Source organism: Acipenser ruthenus, chromosome 1, assembly GCF_902713425.1.
Source record: "Acipenser ruthenus chromosome 1, fAciRut3.2 maternal haplotype, whole genome shotgun sequence".
Taxonomy (NCBI): domain Eukaryota; kingdom Metazoa; phylum Chordata; class Actinopteri; order Acipenseriformes; family Acipenseridae; genus Acipenser; species Acipenser ruthenus.
This window is the reverse complement of record NC_081189.1, coordinates 58,032,451-58,055,829: the sequence shown is the minus strand read 5'-3', so window position 1 is coordinate 58,055,829 and position 23,379 is coordinate 58,032,451. Positions and strand designations below refer to the sequence as shown.

At 35.3% G+C, this 23,379-nt stretch overlaps 1 protein-coding gene across 1 annotated transcript; it reads right to left on the bottom strand.

Annotated features, from left to right (window-relative positions):
• Positions 1-216: 216 nt before the first annotated feature.
• LOC117420844 (programmed cell death 1 ligand 1-like) lies at positions 217-22,846 on the bottom strand. Its single transcript, XM_034034533.3, has 7 exons — positions 22,792-22,846; positions 20,489-20,548; positions 18,709-19,062; positions 17,731-18,021; positions 15,817-15,966; positions 10,584-10,640; positions 217-4,495 (listed from the first exon to the last, which is right to left on the bottom strand). The coding sequence occupies exons 2-7, from the start codon at positions 20,541-20,543 to the stop codon at positions 4,473-4,475; spliced, it is 930 nt and encodes a 309-aa protein (XP_033890424.3). The 5' UTR covers positions 20,544-20,548; positions 22,792-22,846; the 3' UTR covers positions 217-4,472.
• Between the last annotated feature and the right edge of the window lie 533 nt (positions 22,847-23,379).

Sequence of the window (23,379 nt, the reverse complement as noted above, 5' to 3'; positions counted from 1 at the left end):
TAAATATAATATTCAACCCATTTCAGTAGGAATCCATGGTATTTCAAAATACTGTGATCTTGTATCCCGAGTCCTTGTATTGTAAAGCTGAATTTTATTGTAATAGTTATTATTCTAATTAATGTTTTGGAGTAGATTGTAATGTACGAAAACAAGGCCTAACATTTCCTTAATATCTATTGAGACCTGAGATTAAAAATTACCAGACACGACAAATAATTTCAAATCACAGTAATCAGGCTTTATTATTAACATACAGGTAAAATTATACAACACATTGTTAGCCATGAGTTAGCCCTGATGCAGAGTAACAGATAAAGTAATACTTAGCTATTAGCTCTGGACAGCTGGCGCGTGTCAACCGCTCTCCTGCATTTTCCAGCTGTGTTGAGTTTCACATAAGGCACTCATGTAACCCTAAAACCCCACCCCAGCACACAATAGATACATTCCACAACCCTCAAACTCTGCTGCACATTCCTCAGATGAGCTGGTAAAATGAGAGCAGGAGGTGTAAGTGGAGAGAGAGAGAGAGAGAGAGAGAGAGAGAGAGAGAGAGAGAGAGAGAGAGAGAGAGAGAGAGAGAGAGAGAGAGAGAGAGAGAGAGAGAGAGAGAGAGAGAGAGAGAGAGAGAGAGAGAGAGAGAGAGAGATGCCCACACACACAGGGATGGAAACTCCTATTGCATAGCATTTACACCCATTCGCCCCATAGCAACCGTTACATGTATTGAACTAATTCAGTTCTCTGCAAGAATGAGTTAGTCAATTAAATAATTATTAAAATTGTTAAAAGTACTAGATATTACAGTCAAGTTAGGTTTAATATGGACCTAAAATGTATGATTAATTTGTTCATGGTCTCTAAATTAACATCTATCGCATCTAAATAAAATGAAACCCCGCAGAAAGATTTTATTTATTTGGGCAATGTACTATTTTTACAGATCTTCTCCTCTAGCCAGTGAAAATCTGGGTTGCTGTTGTGTCCTGCTTGGTGGAGATGAACACTTCACACCTAAAGACCTTTGACAACAGTCACCCGTGTATCCACAATAAATGACCTAAGGTGTACCCTTTAGTTTTTAAATGATTGGCTCAACTAGAGCAAAAGCTTGCAATGTCTGAGGTGAACAAATAATGTTAGTGAGAGGTTTGGCAATTATTATGTGAAAAAGAACTAGTTTCAATCTGGCTTAGGACAGACGTTCCTTTTTTGTCTGTGTTCTAAAACTATCCCCATGTTGTACATGTCAAGGGAATTCTGACTAAGGCTCTATAAATGTATAATAAACGAACTTGCCAACAATAAGTTTCATTTTGCTTAATTAAAAATGGCAACATACTAAGGGACTTTCCTGCTTTGTGGCTTTCCAGACTACAGAATATTTCCACTGCTTATGCTATCCTTGCTCTGATGATAGTAATACCGTATCTACTTCTTAGACCCTGTTAATCAAGACCTAACTAAAAAGTGAATAGTTTTATAGATAAATGATTATAATAGTTATACAGTAACTATGCTAATCAAATATTTTTGTTTAATAAATAATTATGTCCAGGTATTTATAACTTTTATAAAAAATAAGATCTCTGTACAGTATTTACAATAAATGAAGCAGTAACAGCAGTATAAACAATGATATTTACAAATGTAAATGTAGAAATCTGAAAAGTGCATTTTAAATTTACTGTAGAAACAACTTGAGGTATGAGCAGTTACTGGTCTGTTTGCTTGTTTTTTACTATGAAAATAATTGCATTTCTCTTGTGAAATGTGCCTTTGCCCTTGGACTTGATTGACTTTCATAACATTCTGCCTCCTGTGTACGTCACATGTTTTTAAAACATTTTAAACCACAATCACAATTATTTTGATTGTATCCACATGTGCTGGGTCATAATTTCACTTCCTCGTTACTGAACTGTCTAGCTGTCTTCTAAATGTCAAAGTGCTACTTCGAATACAAGTCCCACTTATCCACACAGCTGGTTTGTTCTGTTTGTTCTGCTTTGGGAGTGATCTGTTTCAGGCCCTATAACATCCATACCAAAATCTGTGTTTGTGGAACTTCGGGAAAAGTCTCACACAAGTTCAAAATAACTTAAACTTCCAAAGTTCAACAAACAGTAGACTTGCTAATCCAGACCAAGAGTCTGAACTGACATAATCTGAACAATGCTATCATAATGAAATTTATGCTGCTAGCATCTATAGGAACAAATCTGCAATACCATAATTCTCACATATCTCATTTACAGTCTTTATAGTTTTTTTCCCCCAAAGGTTTATTACTGACATTAGATTAAATATAAACAAAACCAGACAAGGCAATTTTATTATGGCACAGATTATGATCTCTACAATTAAACTTTTATTATTTTAATTTGTGAAATACATTTGTTTGGATAATAAAATAAAATTGTTAATATGACATTTCCAATCAAGAAACCTCACTACAACCCCAGTGTTTTGAAATATATATTGCACTGTACTGTAAATACCATGTAGGTTACCGTATTTAATGCCTATGTGCACAAAAGCACCACACTTCTTGTGCCCTGTTCAGATAGCAGAGGTGTCAGTAAAAAAGTTTTACAGTACAGTGCAAACTGAATCAGGTCACCAAATGCACACATTGATTAACCCTGAGTATGTGAGTAAACATTTAAATCAACTGCAAAATAAACTTGAAACAAATGTAACACACAGGAGGCAGCCACTGAAAGTAGGGAGAATGATATCAAAGTCACAAAATGTGCTGTAATGCTTTATGGAATGTATTACCTACACCTGGAATTTATGACAAACATATACAGTATAAATAAGCAGAAATAGCATTACCATGTGTCTGGATGTGTTACATTGAACCATTTCAAGTAAAGGGTCAGGGCGGGTCAGGTGTTGAGATAGCACCTACCACCTTACAGAATCCTATCTTCAGCTCTAAAGCTGGCCACAAGGTGTTGATAAGACCTGCTTCTCCTTTACCAAGACGTCTTCACCAGAGGGCAGCATAAATACATTCAAAAACATAATAACACCATGAAATCCTCATTAGGCAGTATCGTCTTTAGACGATAATCATACATTATGTGGTTAATTATGGTGCATGGTATATTTGTGCTCCATTAGTTTTATGTCACAAATGAGGAGAAATGACCAAATCAGTTCTCAAGACATCCAGTGTGACATAAAACTGATTACAGGCAGTCCCCTATTTATACACCAGTTTTAATACCATTTTCTTAAAATGTATTATTGTATTATATATTATTTATAACAGACTCATTTTATGCCTCTGTGGTATTCCTCTGTATTGTCCACTAATACTGATTTAGAATGCAGGTTAACAGGCAACAGGCACAAGGTGATGGTTTAATTTGAAACAGTAAACTAGGGCCATAGATCCAGCTATGTCACCCAGTGTAAATAATAACATAACTTATCAAAGGGCAGTAATACATGTATGTGATATAAATGGAATGTTTTATAAAACTAAGTGCTTTCTTATGGTCCATTTAGTCAATGTTTGTGACAATCCTTTTCCTCGCTTACAAATATGACCATGGGAAATGATTGTCTATTGTGTGTGGAAATACTATAAGGGATTAGTCAAGGACATAGCTAATTAAAACTCTATACACAGGATAGTATATGACCTCGGAAGAGAAACACAGGCTGTGCCATGTCACGTTGATTCAAATCTTGAACCCACCTCAAAGGAACCGCACAAGCAAATGGGCAGCCTAATCATTACGTTACACTTGAAAAGCACTTGGTACGCCTGTAGGTGTTTCCAACACCCATGCATCGGTTACCGATGAAAATCTTCGCTTGAAATGAATAACAGAAGTAAAGTGCAGAACAGTATTTTGATCTTTTGAGAATTCAAATGGTGCAAATATAGTAATCTTTAGGGAATGTTTCATAAGAAGATATCCGAACGTGCCTTTAGCATGCTTGTGATTTGAAATAAATTGTACATGATTTCTCTTATTAGCTTAAAGGCCAAAAAGCAAGATTCACAGAAAGACATCAGCTGCGACTCTTCCACTTTGCAGCTTCAGAACAGATCCAAAACAGCCTACAATGTGTTCACATCCTTCAGGAAGGCTTGTAACCGGAATGTGTATAGAATACCCTTCCTTTATAAGGCTCCTCAATGACTCATCTAGTGTTGTATTTCCTTTACTGTACCCGTCAAGAATCAATAAAGTGTTGAACAGCCTCCAGGTCAGCCTCCCTGAACCTCTTCTCCGGTAACAGCTGCCTTATCATCTCTTCATAAATGTTACCAATAGAGCCTTCGCACTGCAGCAACACAACAAGCTCACACTCCCTCGCACCAAAGGTGTCTTCGCCAGTGCTGTCAGCCCACATCAATGCCAGGGTCCGGCACAGGCGGGTTTTTCCACTTGAAGGATCCCCCTCCAGCAACAGCGCTCCCTTTGCCTGTGGTATCAAGGATGTCAGTGGTTGAGTTTGCCCATCACTGTAAAATAGACAAGAAGATCAATCATCATTCTAACATGAACTGTAAAAATTCTAATTGGCTAACTTGTCATTTTAAATTGAACAAGCATCCCTCGGCGCGACTATAAATTCTAAATTAAAGTCATTAGTAACATACAAAAGTGGAACACTATATTACCTATACACATTGTATATATACACAGTATTTCCCTTATAAAAGTTTATCACAGTATTTTTATCGCAGTATTACCAATGCTTTTCCTAGATTACACTATACCATAGTTTACCCTTGTTAGTTTTTTTTTACTTGCTTTACCATGCATTCACTAATCTTTACTACACCTTGCTATGCTGTTACTATGGTAAACTTTTATAACGGTTGACATACAGACAAACAAACATATACTCTGCTGTTGCTTCTACTTAATTCGTTATTTGCCCTGCTTACTAACTATTCAGTTTGTTCAGATATACACAACTGTTTTCAACCCACAAAAAAGTGGAAATAAATGAGGTACTGAGGTATCTATCCTTGTGGCAAATAACCACCACTCTAATCACTTCAATCACCAGCAATAATTCACACTTTAGTGGTCTTTGCTTAAAACACAATTTACCATGCTTCCTTTTGCTTTATCATGCTTTCTTTATTCTTTTAATACACTTTGATGTGCTTTTACCATGGTTTACCAATGCATGCAGACAGATATACTGTATGAGTAATAAAAGAACATAAGAAAGTTTACAAATGAGAGGAGGCCATTCGGCCCATCTTGCTTGTTTGGTTGTTAGTAGCTTATTGATAGCTTATTGATGTTAGTAGCTTATTGATATTCTTGAAGGATCCCAGGGTGTCAGCTTCAACAACATTACTGGGGAGTTGGTTCCAGACCCTCACAATTCTCTGTGTAAAAAAGTGCCTCTTATTTCCTGTTATGAATGCCCCTTTATCTAATCTCCATTTGTGACCCCTGGTCCGTGTTTCTTTTTTCAGGTCGAAAAAGTCCTCTGGGTCGACATTGTCAATACCTTTTAGAATTTGGAATGCTTGAATCAGATCACTGCGTAGTCTTCTTTGTTCAAGACTGAATAGATTCAATTATTTTAGCCTGTCTGCATACGACATGCCTTTTAAACCCGGGATAATTCTGGTCGCTCTTCTTTGCACTCTCTAGAGCAGCAATATCCTTTTTGTAACAAGGTGACCAGAACTGATCATAATATTCTAAATGAGGACTTACTAATGCATTGTAAAGTTTTAACATTACTTCCCTCAATTTAAATTCAACACTTTTCACAATATATCTGAGCATCTTGTTGGCCTTTTTTTATAGCTTCCCCACATTGTCTAGATGAAGACATTTCTGAGTCAACATAAACTCCTAGGTCTTTTTCATAATAAATTCCTTCTTCAATTTCAGTATCTCTCATATGATATTTATAATGCACATTTTTATTGCCTGTGTGCAGTACCTTACACCTTAACACAATATGAAGATTTCATATTTTTACTATTCAGTACTGTGTGTAAATATTCACAGTGTATTTTATATTTATGATAAGAAAATATATGGTGATATATAAAATAAATATACATTTCTAGCATATTGACGTTGTAAACTGATATGGCTGAAGAAATGTATAACTTTTTCTGAATCATGTTTTCACAAGCACCCCGATTAAATACTGTCCGTATTTAAATAAGTCATACAAAACTGTATATGGGCATACCGAAGACATTTTATATTTACCTTGACCTTATTAGAGGCTTAAAGTAATACCTATTATTTCTTGTTAGAGACAATGAGTGATATTTCAGTGAATCAGTGGAATTTATACAACTAGTGCAATTGTTTGTTTTTTACTCAAAAGACAACACGCATATTCCCTGCTGTCTTGATTGAAATGTATGATGTGTTGTGTCACTAAGTTTTATGCTATTTCTTTAGTGAAACATTGTAGCAAAGAGATGCTTTCCAATAAAGCTTGTTTCTTCTTTTACAGTACAATACAACCACCGACTCATTCCTAGATGGCAAAACAGTAATTTCATCAATCGAGATGGACTAATAGGAAAAATAAACAACAAGAGTGGTGAGGGATTGGAGTTGGCTTAAAAAAATCATTCTGGGGCTCCCGAGTGGCGCAAAAAAAAAAAAAAATCATTCTGAACATCAAGGCTAAGTGGATTTTCCAAGCTAGTATGTATTTTTGTAGATGAACATTGTTAGATAGTATAGGCAGAAAATTATTTATTGTCATACAGCTGGAGAAGGATACAAGAACATTTCCAAGCATTTGATTATCCAAATTTCAACTATTGTTTCTATTATCAAGAAGTGCAAGACTCATGGTACTGTCACAGCGCTCCCTCGGTCTGGAAGAAAGAAGATTCTTTCACCAAGAACAAGTAGAAGAATTGTGAAGAAGGTTAATAACAATCTGAGATTGACTGACAAAGATATTCAAAGTGAATTGGCTGCAAGTGGGACTGGGGATTCCATTTCAACCATAGGTCGAGTATTGCATTGTGAAGGTCTCAATGGTCGCAGGCCAAGGAAAAGGCCACTCTTAGGAAAACGTCACAAGGACAATCGCTTAAAGTTTGCAAAATGGCATTTTAATGATGGATATGAGTTCTGGTCAAAGGTTTTGTTGGAATCTGGTGAGGCATACAAAGCAAAGAACACCATACCTACTGTCAAGTATGGAGGTGGTAATATCCTTCTATGGGGCTGTTTTTCCTCTAATGCTACAGAAATTGGATTAAAGCGCAACTGGACGTTCCAACACGACAACGAACCAAAGAACACATCAAAATCTACTTCAGAATGGTTAAAGAATAAAATCAAGGTTCTAGAATGGCCTAGTCAAAGTCTTGATCTAAATCCGATTGAGAATCTTTGGTATGAGTTGGAGAAGGCTGTGCACAAGAGAAATCCTCGGAATCTGAATGAACTGGAACAATTTTGCGTTGAAGAATGGTATAAAATCATTAAAAAATCATGCCAAAAGCTCACTGACAAATATCCTAATCGTTTAAAAGAGGTTATTATTGCTAAAGGTGCCTCAACTTACTATTAATTTCATTTTCCTTGTCAGGGTATCAATACTTTTGAATTAGCATTTTTGGAGTTTTGCAAAAGAATTGCTGAATTAAATAATTGTACACATCTATTTCTTGTAACTTTTTTTTCCCATCCACAAAAGCAAAACTTTTGCTCCAAAAGATTTTTCCTATAATTATTTGTTTTCGAGAAAATTATAAATTTCCATTGGGGTATGTAAACTTTTGACTACAATTGTAACTAAAAACAGTTTTGTATAGAATTTTTTTTTTTCTAGTGGCACTTACATAATTAATTAAATATGTCTGGCTGAGGGGAGTGGGTTGACGCAAGGAGCAGGCTTTAGGCAACAACGATACCTTTATGGGTCATGAATATATATATATATATATACAGGTAGTGGACAAAAAAATGGAAACACCTGGGTAAATGAGGGACACCAAGTATATTGAAAGCAAGGGCTTCCACACAGCTGTGGCTCATGCGTTAATTAAGCAAATAACATCCCAGCATGCTTAGGGTCATGTATAAAAATGCTGGACAGGCCTGGTTGCCTATAATTATGGCTAGCATGGCTGCAAGAGGAGACCTCAGTGACTTTGAAAGAGGGGTGATTGTTGGGGTGCGTTTGGCAGGAGCTTCAGTGACCAAGACAGCTCAACTTGCTAATGTTTCACGGCAACAATGTCTAAGGTGATGTCGGCATGGACCTTCGAGGGAAAGACATTATCAGCAAAGCGCAACAGTGGGCGGAAGTGCATACTCCAGGATCATGATATCCGTGCATTAATTCGAAGTGCAAGGCAAAACAGGCGAGCAACTGCAGATCAATTGACTGCAAATTTCAACCTGGGGCACGAGCAGCCTGTTTCATCAAAAACGGTCCACCGAGAACTCCACAGAGCAGGATACCATAGTGGCCCTACGCCCTATTAAGTGACTTTACATTGGTGTTTCCATTTTTTTTGTCCACTATCTGTATATATATATATATATATATATATAAATATATAAAATATATATTTGAATGGTTAATTATTCGTATTTATGGCCATGGCCAGACGATAGCACCATCATCAACAGGAATTATAGATTGTCAATCATCATGTCCATTTTGAATATACATAAGAAATAATTAACACTTGGGCCTGTACGTTATCTATAAACTGAATAATGACAGTGTCTGTAAAAATTTTATTAACTATTAAGGTAGATTAAAAATTCAATTTTGCATATACAAATTATGTATATCTATATAAAGGTATCAATCAGATAAGATGTCCAGTTAAGGGCAGCTTTCTAATCAATTGTTACCAACAGCAGGATTTATAACGAAGAAACTGCTGACACATCAATCTTTGTTGTTCTAACATTTCTCGTTTTGACTGTTTGAAAAGGTTGGTACAGTTCAGTTGGGAAGTGTGGGGCAACACAAAGGAGGGGGCACCAGGAGTTAAAGCCACTTTGAACCCCTTATGGAACCTAGTGTTGAGCTGTTAATTGAGCAAAATGGTCTGAGGGACAAAACTGACGAGATATACTTTGAGTCCAAGTACAGGTGTAAAGGCATATTTTCAGAGAGGAAGAAAAACATAAAAGAACTACTGTACTACCAAAATTAGTTCCTTCCATTAACTAACATGTTTCTTTCTAATTTAATACCATTATGTACAATTGTTTTATTCCTTTATAAAAATTGCTTTTTTGCACTGGCTTAAAATGAGGTCCACTGAGTATGGCATATTTGCGCTGAAATGGGTTTTAAAAACAATGACAAAATAACTTCCAATAACTTGCTATAGAATTGTATTGTTATTTTGTTTTTACTTAAACACCTACATTTGTAAATAATCACTTAATCCTGCATGTCCTGCTTAAACAATATTTCCCCCCCAGCATTTTCCAGAATGCATCATTTAAAGTACATGCAATAGAACCCACATCATCATTTGCCCTTCAGTGACACTTTACTGAACATCATTTATTGTAATTCCCTATCTGCAGGTCAGCAGATTTCTGATTAACAGAAATCACAAGACAGCTTACTACCAGTAAACTGACCGGGCCATGTGACACTATTCTGGATGGTGTCACATCTGATAAGATCTGAACCTAAACTGTCACACTTCAGTGCTGTTAGCTGCACTGTATCATTTTTTGCACCACTAAACAAACAATATGTGGCTTAACTCGAGGTAAATTCTACAAAACCTGCCAGAGCTGTGTTTCAGTTCCCCTAAATCATTAGGGGAATAATCATCAAGTCTACATGATCACAGAATGCCTCTTATTACACAGGATACACACTGATGCAGCCTTTTTTTTAACTTGGTCAGAAACTGATATCCTTCTATCAGCTACAAAAAGTGATTTTTGTGATATTAAATACCTGCAGCTGCCAATAAGTTCAAATTAAGGTTAATTTAAGAAAGAACACCATCAATGCTTGTTTGGTTCCTAGTAGCTGATTGATACTAGTTTGTTCTTAAACAACTCCTTTGTATCAACTCATTTGGGGATTTTAAAAACTTCAATCAAGGCTCCCCTAACCCTTGTTTGTTCTAGGCCAAATATATCAACCTATCTTCGTAAATCATGACTTGTATCCGTGAGATTATTCTGAGTGTCACAATGCCCTTTTTGTAATGCAGTCATACAGTGCATATAAACAAACCCTTTGTATATAAATGTCTACACAACCCCCTGTAAGTATTGTGATAGCGGAATGAATGCAGAATGATTTAATTTATTTTCTGTTTCACCTCACTCAGACCCTTTGCTGAATAGCAAAATATTTTTGTATCATTGAAACACATATTCGTAGAAGACATGTACTGTAATAGTTACTGTTTTGTAAATGAGATAGTGTTAATAACTATGGTATTTTCACTCAACTCAGTCAGCTACCATAGAGAGTTCACAGCAGGGCTTTACACACACACACACCTTAATCCAAAGCCAATAGAACAGTCAGGCTCAATATCATTTATAAAACACTGGTATGAACAGAAATATTAGATACATGTTTAGTGAACATACCATCATCTTCATTGATGTGCACTTCATTCTCTTCATTAAGATACGGCCGTAACATAGCTGTATAACAGACAAAAACAAAACAAAAAGAAAAACACAAATGTACATTTTATTTATTTTTTTGGTTTGAACTTAAGCTAATTACACTTGAAAATTGCCTTTGAAATACAATTAAGGTATATCCTGCGATATGTATACCGAGCATCAAAAGAAACTTACCACTATTATAACACATTTATTTTCGAAAAACATAAGTTATATAAATGATGGACACTGGCGAAATGTTTTTGTTTTCTTATTAATAACTCGATTAACTAGTTCATCCTTGACCATGACACGCTTGACTGACTATGACTGAAGCATATGCACTTAATCACCTAATTAGGGAGACAATTGATTGGACACTGGATTTGTAGTGATTTCAGCTGTTGAATTGCAAGCTTGAATAAAAGCAATAAAGAATCACAGAAAAAAAACAATATGCCACGTCTGTCAAGAGAGCAGCACCTTCGTACAATCAGCATGTTGGAGGCTGGACTAGGACAGCGTACTGTGGCTCACCGTCTTGGGTGCTCACAGCCAGCAATTTCAAACTGGCAGTATAAACAGACACACTCTGTCAATGACAGGCCACAAACTGGGAGACCAAGAGTCACAACACCTGCCCAAGATCGACAGATTATTTTGCAGCATCTTCGTGATGTCAATTGTTAATCAGCACAATAAAAAGTCACTGCACCTGCTCTAAAACAGAGTTTGTCATTTTTTGATCACATCTAGTGAATTTTATCCAAATATAAGTGATAAGTTTCTTTTGATGCTAAAATATAAGTGATAAGTTTCCTTTGATGCTCAATATGTATTAAATGTTACAAATCCCCAAATCATGTTTGGAAAAACTAGAGACATTTTAATGTGAAGGTAAAATGCAAATACCCGCCATTACCATCTGTGCTGGGAAAGGGGGTCTTAATTGTGCCGCCTCCATACTATCCCAAGTGTTCAGACTCTGCATGTATGTTAACATTCTCAGTCTCCCTTTATAAAAGATTGAAATGGTAAATGTGCACAGTATGTTTGCAGTTTACCTTGCTTTAACATGCTTATACTATGCATTTACACAGCTTTGCCATGGTTAACTACATTTTTTACAATGCTTTAAAATAATTATATGTGATGTACCATGATTTCCTGTGGTTTTATTATGTTTTACTACACTTTCCTGTGCTTTTATCATGGTATACTGTAGTAAACTTCATATTGTTTTTTTTTCTTTTTAAATTTTATTTACTAAAATAGCTTGCTGAGTTTTTTTTTTCCAGTAGGTACAAAGTAGGACTATGTACTGTACATTTGAGGAAAGTCCCACAGAGATTTGATAAGCAGAAGTACAGTATTATCTGTCTGCTAAATTTAATTGTGCAAAAATTGTGTAAAAGTTTGTAGCTGTCTTTAAGCTGCAGGCAGTTTTTCAAAGTTTTGATGAAACAGTATGAATGGGAGATTTTGATATTTTTGCATGGAAGTAAAGGTGTTCAGAAAAGCCATATATTGCTGCACTGTAATGACTCAACAAAGTGACTGACATTAAAATGTCCAGGGAAAAAAAACAAACCTACAGATTCTGTTACATGTAGCTTGACACAGTCTTCATCTTTTAAGTAGATCAAATATTTCTAAACTTTTTTGAATCGGCTCAATAATTTTGAAATAGACTTCTGTTGTGTTAAAAATAACACAAAGTGCAGGATTCACGCTGACAGAATTTATTCTGCTTTAGATGGTAAACATGTATAAGTAACCACTTTTCAACCTCTGCAATAAGATCTAGGATTTGTTTTCTTCGTATGTTTTTTGCTCTGTTCCTCTAAAGCTTGGCCTGTAGTCTGTAGTTCTAGCCAAAGGCTCAGGAAATACTCACAGCCTCCTAGATAAAAACATCTGAGGCCTTGGGGAGGTTCTTTTTTTTAAAAACATGCATTTCTCTTTTACAGCCAGAAATGAACTAAGCAGACTCACAGGCAGAGTTAGATGTTTGATTTTCATAACCTTGTTACACATATTTTTATTATCTCAGTAGTGTTATGTGCATTAATCCACCACTGCTTAGATCAACTGAAAAGACCCCTGATTGTTTAGTTTCCTAATGTGATTTTTTAGTGATATGCAGTATATAGACCCTTTTTCTCTTATACAGACCTTTTTTCTCTATGTTACTAGCTACTGTAGTTTTTCACTGCATTTGTTTCTAAAGGCATATACTTGCAGTATCTGTACCTCCCTTAGCCTTTGCTATTACTCGTGTTTAAAATATATCTACAGGGTTTTCAATCAAAGCTGCTTCTGCTTGTAGATAATGGAGTATTGCTCTGTTCTGAATCCTGTAATAGAAAGGGTTCAACTGGATGCCCTTGCTATATGAGGCACAGTGTCCAATGTAAAGGTTTTTAAAAAAAGGAGGACTGACCTCACCTGTGGTTGTTAGTTTACACTCCATTAACCCTGGACAGGGAAAGTGACCAAAAACCTTTACCATAAAATATTAATAAAGATAAAGCACACTGCAACTGTATTCTGATTGCAATTCTATTACAAGTAATGTCATTATTTCTTGACCTACATAATGGCTGCATACATATGAATGAGGGAAACTGAACAAATGTGCATTTTCATTATAGTATGGTACTAAAAATAAAACTAAAAATAAATCATTTTAGACATGTTTGCTTCGAGAAAGAAAGAGAAGGAGCAACAGCTCTTTTGGAATTGCTATAAAAACACTAATACAGTATATCACCAGAATCCATCTCTAAATGCTTCTTTCTGTCTTTCTTTCTTTCTTCTCTTTTTTCAGTTCTGATTTCCATCCCATGTATTTACAGTATTCTGTCTATGTGACCAAACCACACATAATATTATAAAACAATAAGAGTCCAATTCACTCTTGGCCACCTAGAGGAGGGCCTGCAGTGGTGGCAGTTTGATTGCAGATGGTTTCAGAATAACCATAAAACTAATAGACGCTGTATTACAGTATGAGATTACTGATTGGATAAAAACAAATACACAGAATCATGTTGACAGGTCCTATAGCATCCATTATTCATCAAGTATATCTACAGGTGCTTTACAGTTTAAAAATAGTCAAGGAACTTCCCAATTCAAGGGCAACCCACACAACTAGAATGGCATTATTTATATAACTGCATAATTGTTCTCCCTAGCTATTAATACCATGTAAATATCTCTTTCCAAGAGGGGCTTTCTCTTTATATAACAAAAAGCCTGTGTAACTATATATACACTGGGACCTCCTGTAAACATGTTTATAATCATGTATACACTGGGATCTCCTGTTTATAATCATGTGGAGATTGCAAGATGTAAAAATCCTGAAAAAGTCCTTTTGCCTAGTTTCATATGTCAAGTGTGATATGCTTCTTTGTGTGGCTACTTACTTTGATATGATTAGTGTAACTAACATAGACTTCTCCTGGGTTAAACCTCATTGAATCACAGCAGGTTTGCTGGAGCAGGCCTGGCTTAGGCCTTCCATGTTGTCAATACAAACTTTTTATAGCGTTGAGATATATAGCATGGAATAACCTTTTTATATTCAATGATGTATATATACATATATATATATATATATATATATATATATATATATATATATATACAGGGTTCTCCCCAGGAATTCTGTACAGCCGGGCGGAAGAATATTATAGCTGGGAGCACTTTTAACAGAAAAATAAACTTGCCTTACCTTAAATACATAATATGACAAAGAATTTGAATAATGTGTTGTCTTTCGATGACTACATCTGGTTGTGCTTTTTTTATGTTCTACATTTTCTTTTTCATTTCTGTTTTTTATTATGATATATTACCGTGCTTATTTAGGCACTCTACGATTTGACTGGGGAAAGATATCGTAGGTTTACTGGAGTTAACACACAAAAATAAATAAAAAACAGTAATCTTTTCACTTCCTTTTTATCTTAATTATTGATCTTATTGTTTAATTTAAATTGTTTTCTTTATGTTACGTTTTCAGGGCATTTTGTTAATGCATGTCCATTTTTGTTTTTCTCTGTTCTACATTTTTTGAATGTAGCTGTTCATTTTAACCTTTTTTTTTTTTTTACACAACAGTACTCACACACGTTTGGTCATAACTGTTGCATGAAACCGGAGTGTAATAATCCAGCACCTGTGCACTTAAATATTTGTCTGTCAGCTGACAGTTCAGCTAATATCCCATCATGCCATTCTTCTTAAGGGCATACACATGAACCCCCCACAAGCACTTGGGTACATATTTTTTAAGATATCACAACAAAAGGAATACGTTTTTTTTATTTTTTTTTTGGTGCATATGTATAGCTATTATGTACTATATATAACCTTACAGTACAATAATGCGACCAAAAATAGACTGAAAATAATCTTAATATTTTTTTAATAAAGTATCCAGCGCAAATATAGTATTAGGCAGTGGATTGTGCCAATCGCCGGCTTATTTTGAAAACCCTCCATTCATTGTCACTATTTTTGCTACGAAAATAATCGGTTATTTTTTCAGCAGTCATTTTAATGTTTTAGCCTCTGAAAGTGCTTAACCCACCCCTTCAACTCTCTGATTGGTTAAATGTTGTGTCAAGACGTACCACAGCTGTCATGTGGTTCCAAGATTTTTATTTTCACCCAAAAACACGCAAGTGAGCTAGTCTGCTAGAAGCGCAATCAAGTCTTGTTAAAGACACAGTAGCATCTGCAAGACGGGTGGATCAAGTTTTTTTCAGCCGGGTGGCGACAGCTGAAAAGCCTGGGGAGAACCCTGATTATATATATGTTGCTGTGTGTTTTGGTTTCATTTCCTGGCCTGACGTCACCCCTACAGCCAGCCTCTTCACACCTCTATAACCACGAGCTGCTCAAATCCAAAAACTCTACTTAGTTTATGTTTCTCCTGTATTTCGATCAAAACAATCAATATCCAAACCACAAAGTGTACTCCAAAATGAATTACCACTTTGTAATGTTGTTGAAGCTGACACCCTGGGATCCTTCAAGAAGCTGCTTGATGAGATTCTGGGATAAATAACTACTAACAACCAAACGAGCAAGATTGACCGAATGGCCTTCTCTCGTTTGCAAACTTTCTTATGTTCTTATGTTCTTCTTATCTGTACTATAAGATACATAAGCAGGGGAAAATAAAAAATGATGGTACCTCGTAGTTGGGAACATTTAATTTTTTTCTTCCACATTAGTATTATCACTCCTGCTGTTACTATTGTCATAAGCACGATAACCACTGCTGCCCAATATGCATTTGAAGAGAGGCCATCTGCAGTAGGGGGATCAACAGTCTTTATATCTGCTGCAAAACACAATGAGAAGGGTACATATATCTATTAAAATGTTAGCAAACAATTACAGTGGTAAGAAACAACATTGGTGGTTTTAAAAATGTTATTTCTGCTCCTTCTGCAACTGTGAGTTAGTAAATCTAGTGTACATATTAAACAGTTACAGGGGAAAAGAAATACAACTGCACAACCCCGGTGGAAAATGTTCACCTTTCTTCAGAAATTCAGAAACAGTATTACTACAATGCAGTCAAATGCAACTTGCCTCCAATATCTGTTTACCACGAGTTGCATTATTATATTGGTTTTATACACTTACATTTTCAATACTTGATATAAAAAGAATGGACTTCTACCATTAAAGACTATCGGTCCAGACAAGTGTCCCCATATATCCTGCGTTTCCATTTATCACCAGTCAAATAGCTAAAGAGCTGTGACAGTACATTCAAGTATTTACTTCTACTACCACTGCACAACTACCCAAGCAAATCAAGAAATTTGTGGAACAAAAGGGAAAGTCTAATTTCCAAAGTCACTAACCAACAGCCAAGCTAACCAGATTTGTATTTCACATGATCACAGCCATGACTCAACTAAAACCAGGGTTTGAGGATATAAGTAAAAGCTGGAAAAAACCTAAGTTTACACACCATATGCCAGGTATGCTGTACTTTTACAAACAAGAGTCAAGGAATTTGTAAATGTAATATTTAGCAATTATTTAAAACACATTAGTGAATACAGGTACATTTTCATGAAACAATAACATACTGGATCTCCCTTGAGAGCTGCTAAAGCATAGTTACTCAGTTCAGCCTGTCATAGTCGAGATACACTACTTATATTGTGTCACTTACAGAAATACCATTTCCAATAATAAAGTATAACTTATTACTGTGTGATGTATACTTAGTTATAATTTGGTCAGTTAGTGAGTTGAACATCCTTGTAAATCATGTGTTTAAATACTATATGATTCTCTGTGTATTCCTGTTGATAATTCTCATAATATTAAAAGGAAATGAGATAAAAGCAAAAACACATGGAGGATAGCTCCTGTTTCATAGTCTTCTGATAAATGTTGTGTGTGACTTTGAATGCAGAACATAGAAATAATTGTACAACTCCCAAGTTCTCAAAGGTAGTTACTGAAATTTGAATAGCTGCAATCACTTTTGGTATATTCAGTTTTCTTATCAGTAACTCCATTTACACAAGAACAAATAAAATATAAACTGTACTGTATACATTCATTAAACCTAGACAGAATTGGATCCCTATGTCAAGATAAAACTACAAAAAGTGCAAATGTATAAACCCAATATAATTAATGGTAGACAGATATTGGAGGCAAGCTGCTTGTGAGTGCACAGGTTACTGTAGTAATGGTATGTGCATAATATCAATTTGTGGAAAACAAGTAATGTATGTGGAGCAATATTTATTTGAAATAAACATTCCCATGCTTCCCATTGACATTGCTTATTGCATGCAAAGGAAGTACTAGTGGCCATACTGTATACTGTATGATAAGCAGGTTCATTGGGGCAGTTCACTTTCCAATGCATTTAGCTACTTTTTTAACTGTTTCTTTTCTTTCAGAGATGCAAGACTACAAGTACCAAAATGCCTTGCAACGAGAGTTCCAATGCATTCCAAAACAGTCCTAATTGGAAACATATGGTAAATTATTAGGTAGAACACCCAGGGGTAGGTAACCTTTTTTTATGAACTGAAGCAAAAAAATAAAAGAATCTAAAATATCTCAGTACCTGGGATCCTGAGACTGGCATTGTAAGTCTCCTCCATGGTTTCATTCCAGAATATGCAGTGGTATGTGTTGTTGGAGCTCACATTTACAATCAGGAGACTTGATATGTGGAACAGCTGATCTGCAGTGACAGAATGTTTACTGGAAGCTTTTTTGCTGAGGTCTTGGTCATTCCCATCCCTCCAGAGCACCTGGACTGGGGGATATCCTTCAGATTCACAAGACAGTTCTGCATCCTTATGATCAGCATTTTTATGAAGTTCCTTTACATGGGTTTTTATCTTGTAGGGTGCTGAAAGAAATTATAAAGGAAACTGAATGTATATGTGCTTTTTTGTTTTGTTTTAGGTTTACAATTAGATAGTTATAGCAGGCAGGAACCGATGGGGTCTTTTTACACCAATGTCTACAAGCAATAGCACTGGTTCATCTGAATGTGTTTTGCCGTGGGTGTACCCAAATCCAAGCAGGTTTTTGATAAACACTTGGCAAAGCTATTTGTGTTTTGACAAACACTACCTAATTTGAAACCTGGTTCTTGAATGTTTAGGGAACCCGGTGTCTTTCAATATTACCTCAATGCTGGTACTATTACTAACCCATTAAATATAGAAATGACTGAGTAACATTGGATGAGCTGTTATCAAATGATCAGCAAAATGCATGAGAGATAGATTACAGCAGATGAAATACAAGGTCACTTTCAGACAGCTTTTCTGGCAGCTTTTCTGTGATTATTTTAACTGTATGAAGTGGTAAAGCAACGTCATTTTTAAAGTTAAACAACTTGGTTAAAATTGTATTTAAAAAAAATGTTGCAATCAACTAGCTTCAACAGTGGGCAAAAAATAAATTATTAAAGTTGTGTCATGTTTCATAGGTTTAACAGTCTGTGCCAATATTTGATGTTACCTGCACCTGTGCACTGCAGTAGTACTGTGTTTGCATGACTTCCACTCAACAGAGAGCTGATGCTTACCTTTAACACTAAGGGTGGCCTGTTTGTAGTCAGCCCCCCCCATTTTGATGAGGCACCTGTATGAGCCAGAGTCAGAAATCTTAACATTAGAGATCTCCAGCTCCGCCCGCCCCATCCTGAGCAGGTCTGGCTTCATATGGACTCTCCCTTTATATTCAGGGTGCTGAGATTGCAGGTCCTGGTTCCCATTTAACAGCGTATACACCTCATACTCCGAGCCATTAGACAGCATGTGGTGCCAATACACATTTATACTGTCCAGACTGCCTCCTGTCGGGAATCTGCACTCCATTTTGACAGTGTTTCCAAACTCGGCAAGATACAAGGTTTTAGTCATTTCCACAGTGAACAGAGCTGGAAAAAAAAGACAATTTATGTCAAAAGATGCACTGTCCCATATGCATGGCCAATGTTACACAAACATGTAATTCAATGGTATTTATATGAAATATTCCAAGATATATAAACCCTCTATTGGCTTTTGATTGCCATTTTAAGTAGGATAGTATTACAACTGCTTACTAACTAATGTCTTCCATCCCTGGGTCTGCTTCTGATAAGATTCCCAAGAGCAAAATGGGCTTCATAAATAACCACTGGGACTGTGCATCTGTAATCTAAATCATCCCTGAAACTGTGCTTTTGTATATTGACTTCATAGACACCACAATTGAAGTGGGGGAATAAATTACATAAATGACAGTTGCACACACCTAGCAGTCCTTTCTAAAACCACCTCAGTTTTCAGAAGTAGTCCCCGTGTTTGAAAAAGGACATTTGTTTAGTCTGGTTATTATTGATCTGAGCAGAAACTGCAATAGAGAATTACACTACGCACATGTAAGTGTACATTAAAAAGCTAAGAAATGTAATAGGGGTTAATAAAAAAAGAACCAAATTCCATTAAAAAAAATATTTATTCATGTTTTTGTTTGTTTAAAGTTTACATTTTTCATAGACTAGCTCTTTGTAACAGGACTCTGGTGCACTGGGTTTATACAGTGGTCAATCTAACACTGTCGTACTGCTGTCATTTAAATCATTCAGTTATTAACCTAAGACCTGTCATGTTTTTACAGGAGGAACTAAACTAAACCAGCATGAACTGCTGTATATTTGATTTCCATCACCTGTATTTGTATTTAAAGTACTGCTGATAATGTATGAAAATGGTTTTGCATAACAGTTCTGTTGAACTGATTTATACAAATTCTTCATTCTCATTGATAGGAAGTGTTTTATTCTTAGCACTTACATAGCATCTCATGCCAGTCAGGTGTTTACACAACAACTAAACACACTTCAGTTCAATTCTTAGAACACCAGACCTGATCATTGGAAGCAGGAAATGAATCAATGAACCATGTCAATGTCTCTTCAACATGCAAAGGAGAACATGGTGTGTCACCATTATAATAATAAACAATGTTTTTATTCTTGTATAGATTTATTTCATATCATTTTCTGTTTCAGTAACCTTATTGTGGTGACTTTTAAAAAGTTTAAAATCACCCCTGCGGCTTCAATACAGCTATCAAACATGCAATGTCTTCTCTTTATTTACAGCTGTTTAAGCAGACTGTTAATCTGTCCAAGGCCATAGGTAGGCTTTTTACTTCTGAGTTCCAAAAGTCACCAGGGTGTGATGACTGGAACAGAAAATGATATACTTAGTCATTCTAAATAACAACAATACATTAGTGCAATATTTCGTGCCTATACCAAGTTGCTGTTAAACAAAAGAAATCTTTTAAAATCTTTAAACAAGAAAGATTCATACCTCGCAAAACTGGCCAATGGAATGCAAGCACAATGACAAGTAGAATCATCTTCATATTACCTGAGAGGAAAGTAAAATACAACATTATCTCATTCATCTGTGTGACACAGTCGGTATCACTATCAGTTTGTATTTCTATCTGCTGATATTTATACTGATACAAGCAACTAGTTTCAGAAGAAAAAAAGATGAAAGCCTAGGAAGTAGTGCAATAGTTCTAAAATAGCAACAAAACATTCAACTGTTCCACACCCACACCTTGGAGTGAACATTAGTCAAATTACTGTAAACTGCTTTTCTCTTTCTTAATTTCAGATAACTTGACCACAGTAGTTCTATTATAAGAGAATGTTTGTCACCTTTAGTTTCCCCAGCCGGCAAACACATCTCCGTGGAATATTGTGGAGGCAGACGTAGGCAGACCTACATATATGTATGTACACGTTGTACACCTAAGAGACATATACGTAGAGAAGCGCTTGTCTAATTCTGATGGAACTAATTCTGTTTGACTAGTACAAGCTATTGAGAGTATCAGAATCTAGGCATATGTGAAAGCCATCTGTCCATCTTTTTTATGTCAAACTTTTGTTTTTACTTAATATAGGACATTAGGCAATGTAATGTAATGATTGTTCTAATTTTGAATGTAAAGTGGTGGTGGTGGGTATTGTTTGTGACATTTTGTATCTGTAAGTGCTGCTTTGGTTGACATTACAGAGAAAGTGAAAGAGACATTACTTTTAACAACAACAACAGCAAATAATTTCAGCACCTTGGACTGCCAAACTTCTCATTAAATCCTACACCTGTCCTCCCGTTTTAACTCTTTCAGCTCTAAATAAATTACAGAAAGATAATCTAATAGCTACTGTTATCAAATAGTTCCAGTGTAAAATAAATAAACATGACAATGTTAACTGGTCTATTGTTTAAGGACAGTTATCTTGCCTATACTGCAATAGCGGTCTGTTGTGTTGAGTTTCTTATACATACAGGTCTGTAGAGTTGTAAAGTTTAAAAGGGTCTTATTTGCCAGCCATATACAAACATTATTTACAAACATTTGGAGCACAAGGAACATTAATTACACATTTGGTGAATACAGTATGTCTGTTAAAATGTTGCTAAGCATAGAGCATCATTGCTTGTTAATGTTGTATAATCACAAATGTCTATTCTTGTATTACACCGTAGGGTACATTGTTTTATTAATATTATTTTGTTTTCATCATAATTCTTGCCTCTGTTTTAACCTTAGCATAATAAATAATAACGTAGGTTATCAGGAAATAGAGGCAATCGACGGGTTAGTGCAAATTAAAAAAAAAAAGTCTCTAATATGTAGGACTTTATATGTCCTATGTAGGTCTTTTTTTTTTAAGAAAAACGTCATATAAGGATGCATTTCTATGAAAAATGTAAAACATAACCAATGAATATGATGTAGAAAATAAAGGTAGCGTGCTATCTTAAGGAGCAGTAACCTTCTCCAAGTACGTTGGTGTCGCACCCCAGTGAAGGTATAGGTTCATATTGGATATTACATATTCGGGTTTATAGTCAACATTTGCGTATTCAGTACAAATGTCAAAATAATAGTTCATAGCTCCTACATACAACCTCGAAAAATAAATTATATTTCACATCATGAAATATTATATGTGGAGTAAATTAAGACATGTCTAACTGATTAGAGAGTTAGTACTCTTTAGTTATGCACACGCAAAATACGCATAGGTATTTACTTTACATTGGACAGTATAGACTCATATAATTCATAGCTCCTACATACAAACTCGCAAAATAATGCTATTTCACCAAATGAAAGATGTCATGCCAATTTAAGTCATATCTCATTGATTTGCGAGTTAGTTATCTCTATGCACACGCAAAATACACAGCTCATATAGTATAGCCTACTTTTCTTGATATTTTTTTTTAAATTATACTTTTTGCTTAGGTCACTGTTATTAGGATAATTAAAAAGCACAACTTCAACATTGCCATCAAGATTCTATTGCTTATTGAAAATTGCAGCAACGAAATCAAAACACTTATTAATTTCATAAAACTGCAGCTACATTCCCTTTAACCTTAAAAGCAATAGCTTGAGAGTAATCATGGAAAAAAAACATACTATTTCAATGAATCCTTACACTGTAATAAATTGTAACTTTAGAAATGTAAACTTTCTATTTTTATTTTGGCACTACAAAAATGTAATCTAAAAACATAATGCCCTTTAAATGCATTGCACATAAGACTAATAACCCTAATAATACAGTACTGTAACCGAGTACCTTCAGTGGCTGACGAGAAGTCTGTCTCCCTCCTGGCTCTGTGCTGAATAATCAACTCCTGCAACTAGGCACGCTGTTTTGTATCAAACTTTCACTTTCACTATCAAGAGAACTTCCAAAATTACATAACAACGCAGATATTGCACAATAAGTTGATTCCTTTTATATGTTCGCTAAAATTTCACAAATTATCAATTCGAACATATAGCTGGAAGTGATCATCTTATGTGGTGGTCCTGTGGTTTTATCTACCTATATGAAAAGGCTACGCGTAGCGGGAAGTATTGTATAAAACCTTGGAACCTTAACTACTTCAAAGTATGCAGTATTTGTCAACATGTTTTATAAATGTATACTGTATTTGCAGAGGAATTAATTGAATTCCATGTTCTATGTAGAATACTGTAGAGCCTATCTGGATTAATTTAGCTAACAAAAGAACAATTGGTCACGAAGCTAAAGATGCAGTCTCCCATACGGTTTTGTAGGTGAAATTATAACATTATATTATAAGAAAAACAGGATGGAGGATGACGGTGTGCTAAAAATAAATAAATAAATAAATAAATAAATAAATTTAAAAAACTG

Coding starts and splice junctions, on each gene's coding strand:
- LOC117420844 (XM_034034533.3), bottom strand. CDS start 20,543: ATGAAGATGATTCTACTTGTCATTGTGCTTGCATTCCATTGGCCAGTT. Junction 18,022..18,708: donor GGCCACCCTTAGTGTTAAAG/GTAAGCATCAGC, acceptor AATTTCTTTCAG/CACCCTACAAGATAAAAACC. Junction 15,967..17,730: donor TGCCAGTCTCAGGATCCCAG/GTACTGAGATAT, acceptor TGTGTTTTGCAG/CAGATATAAAGACTGTTGAT.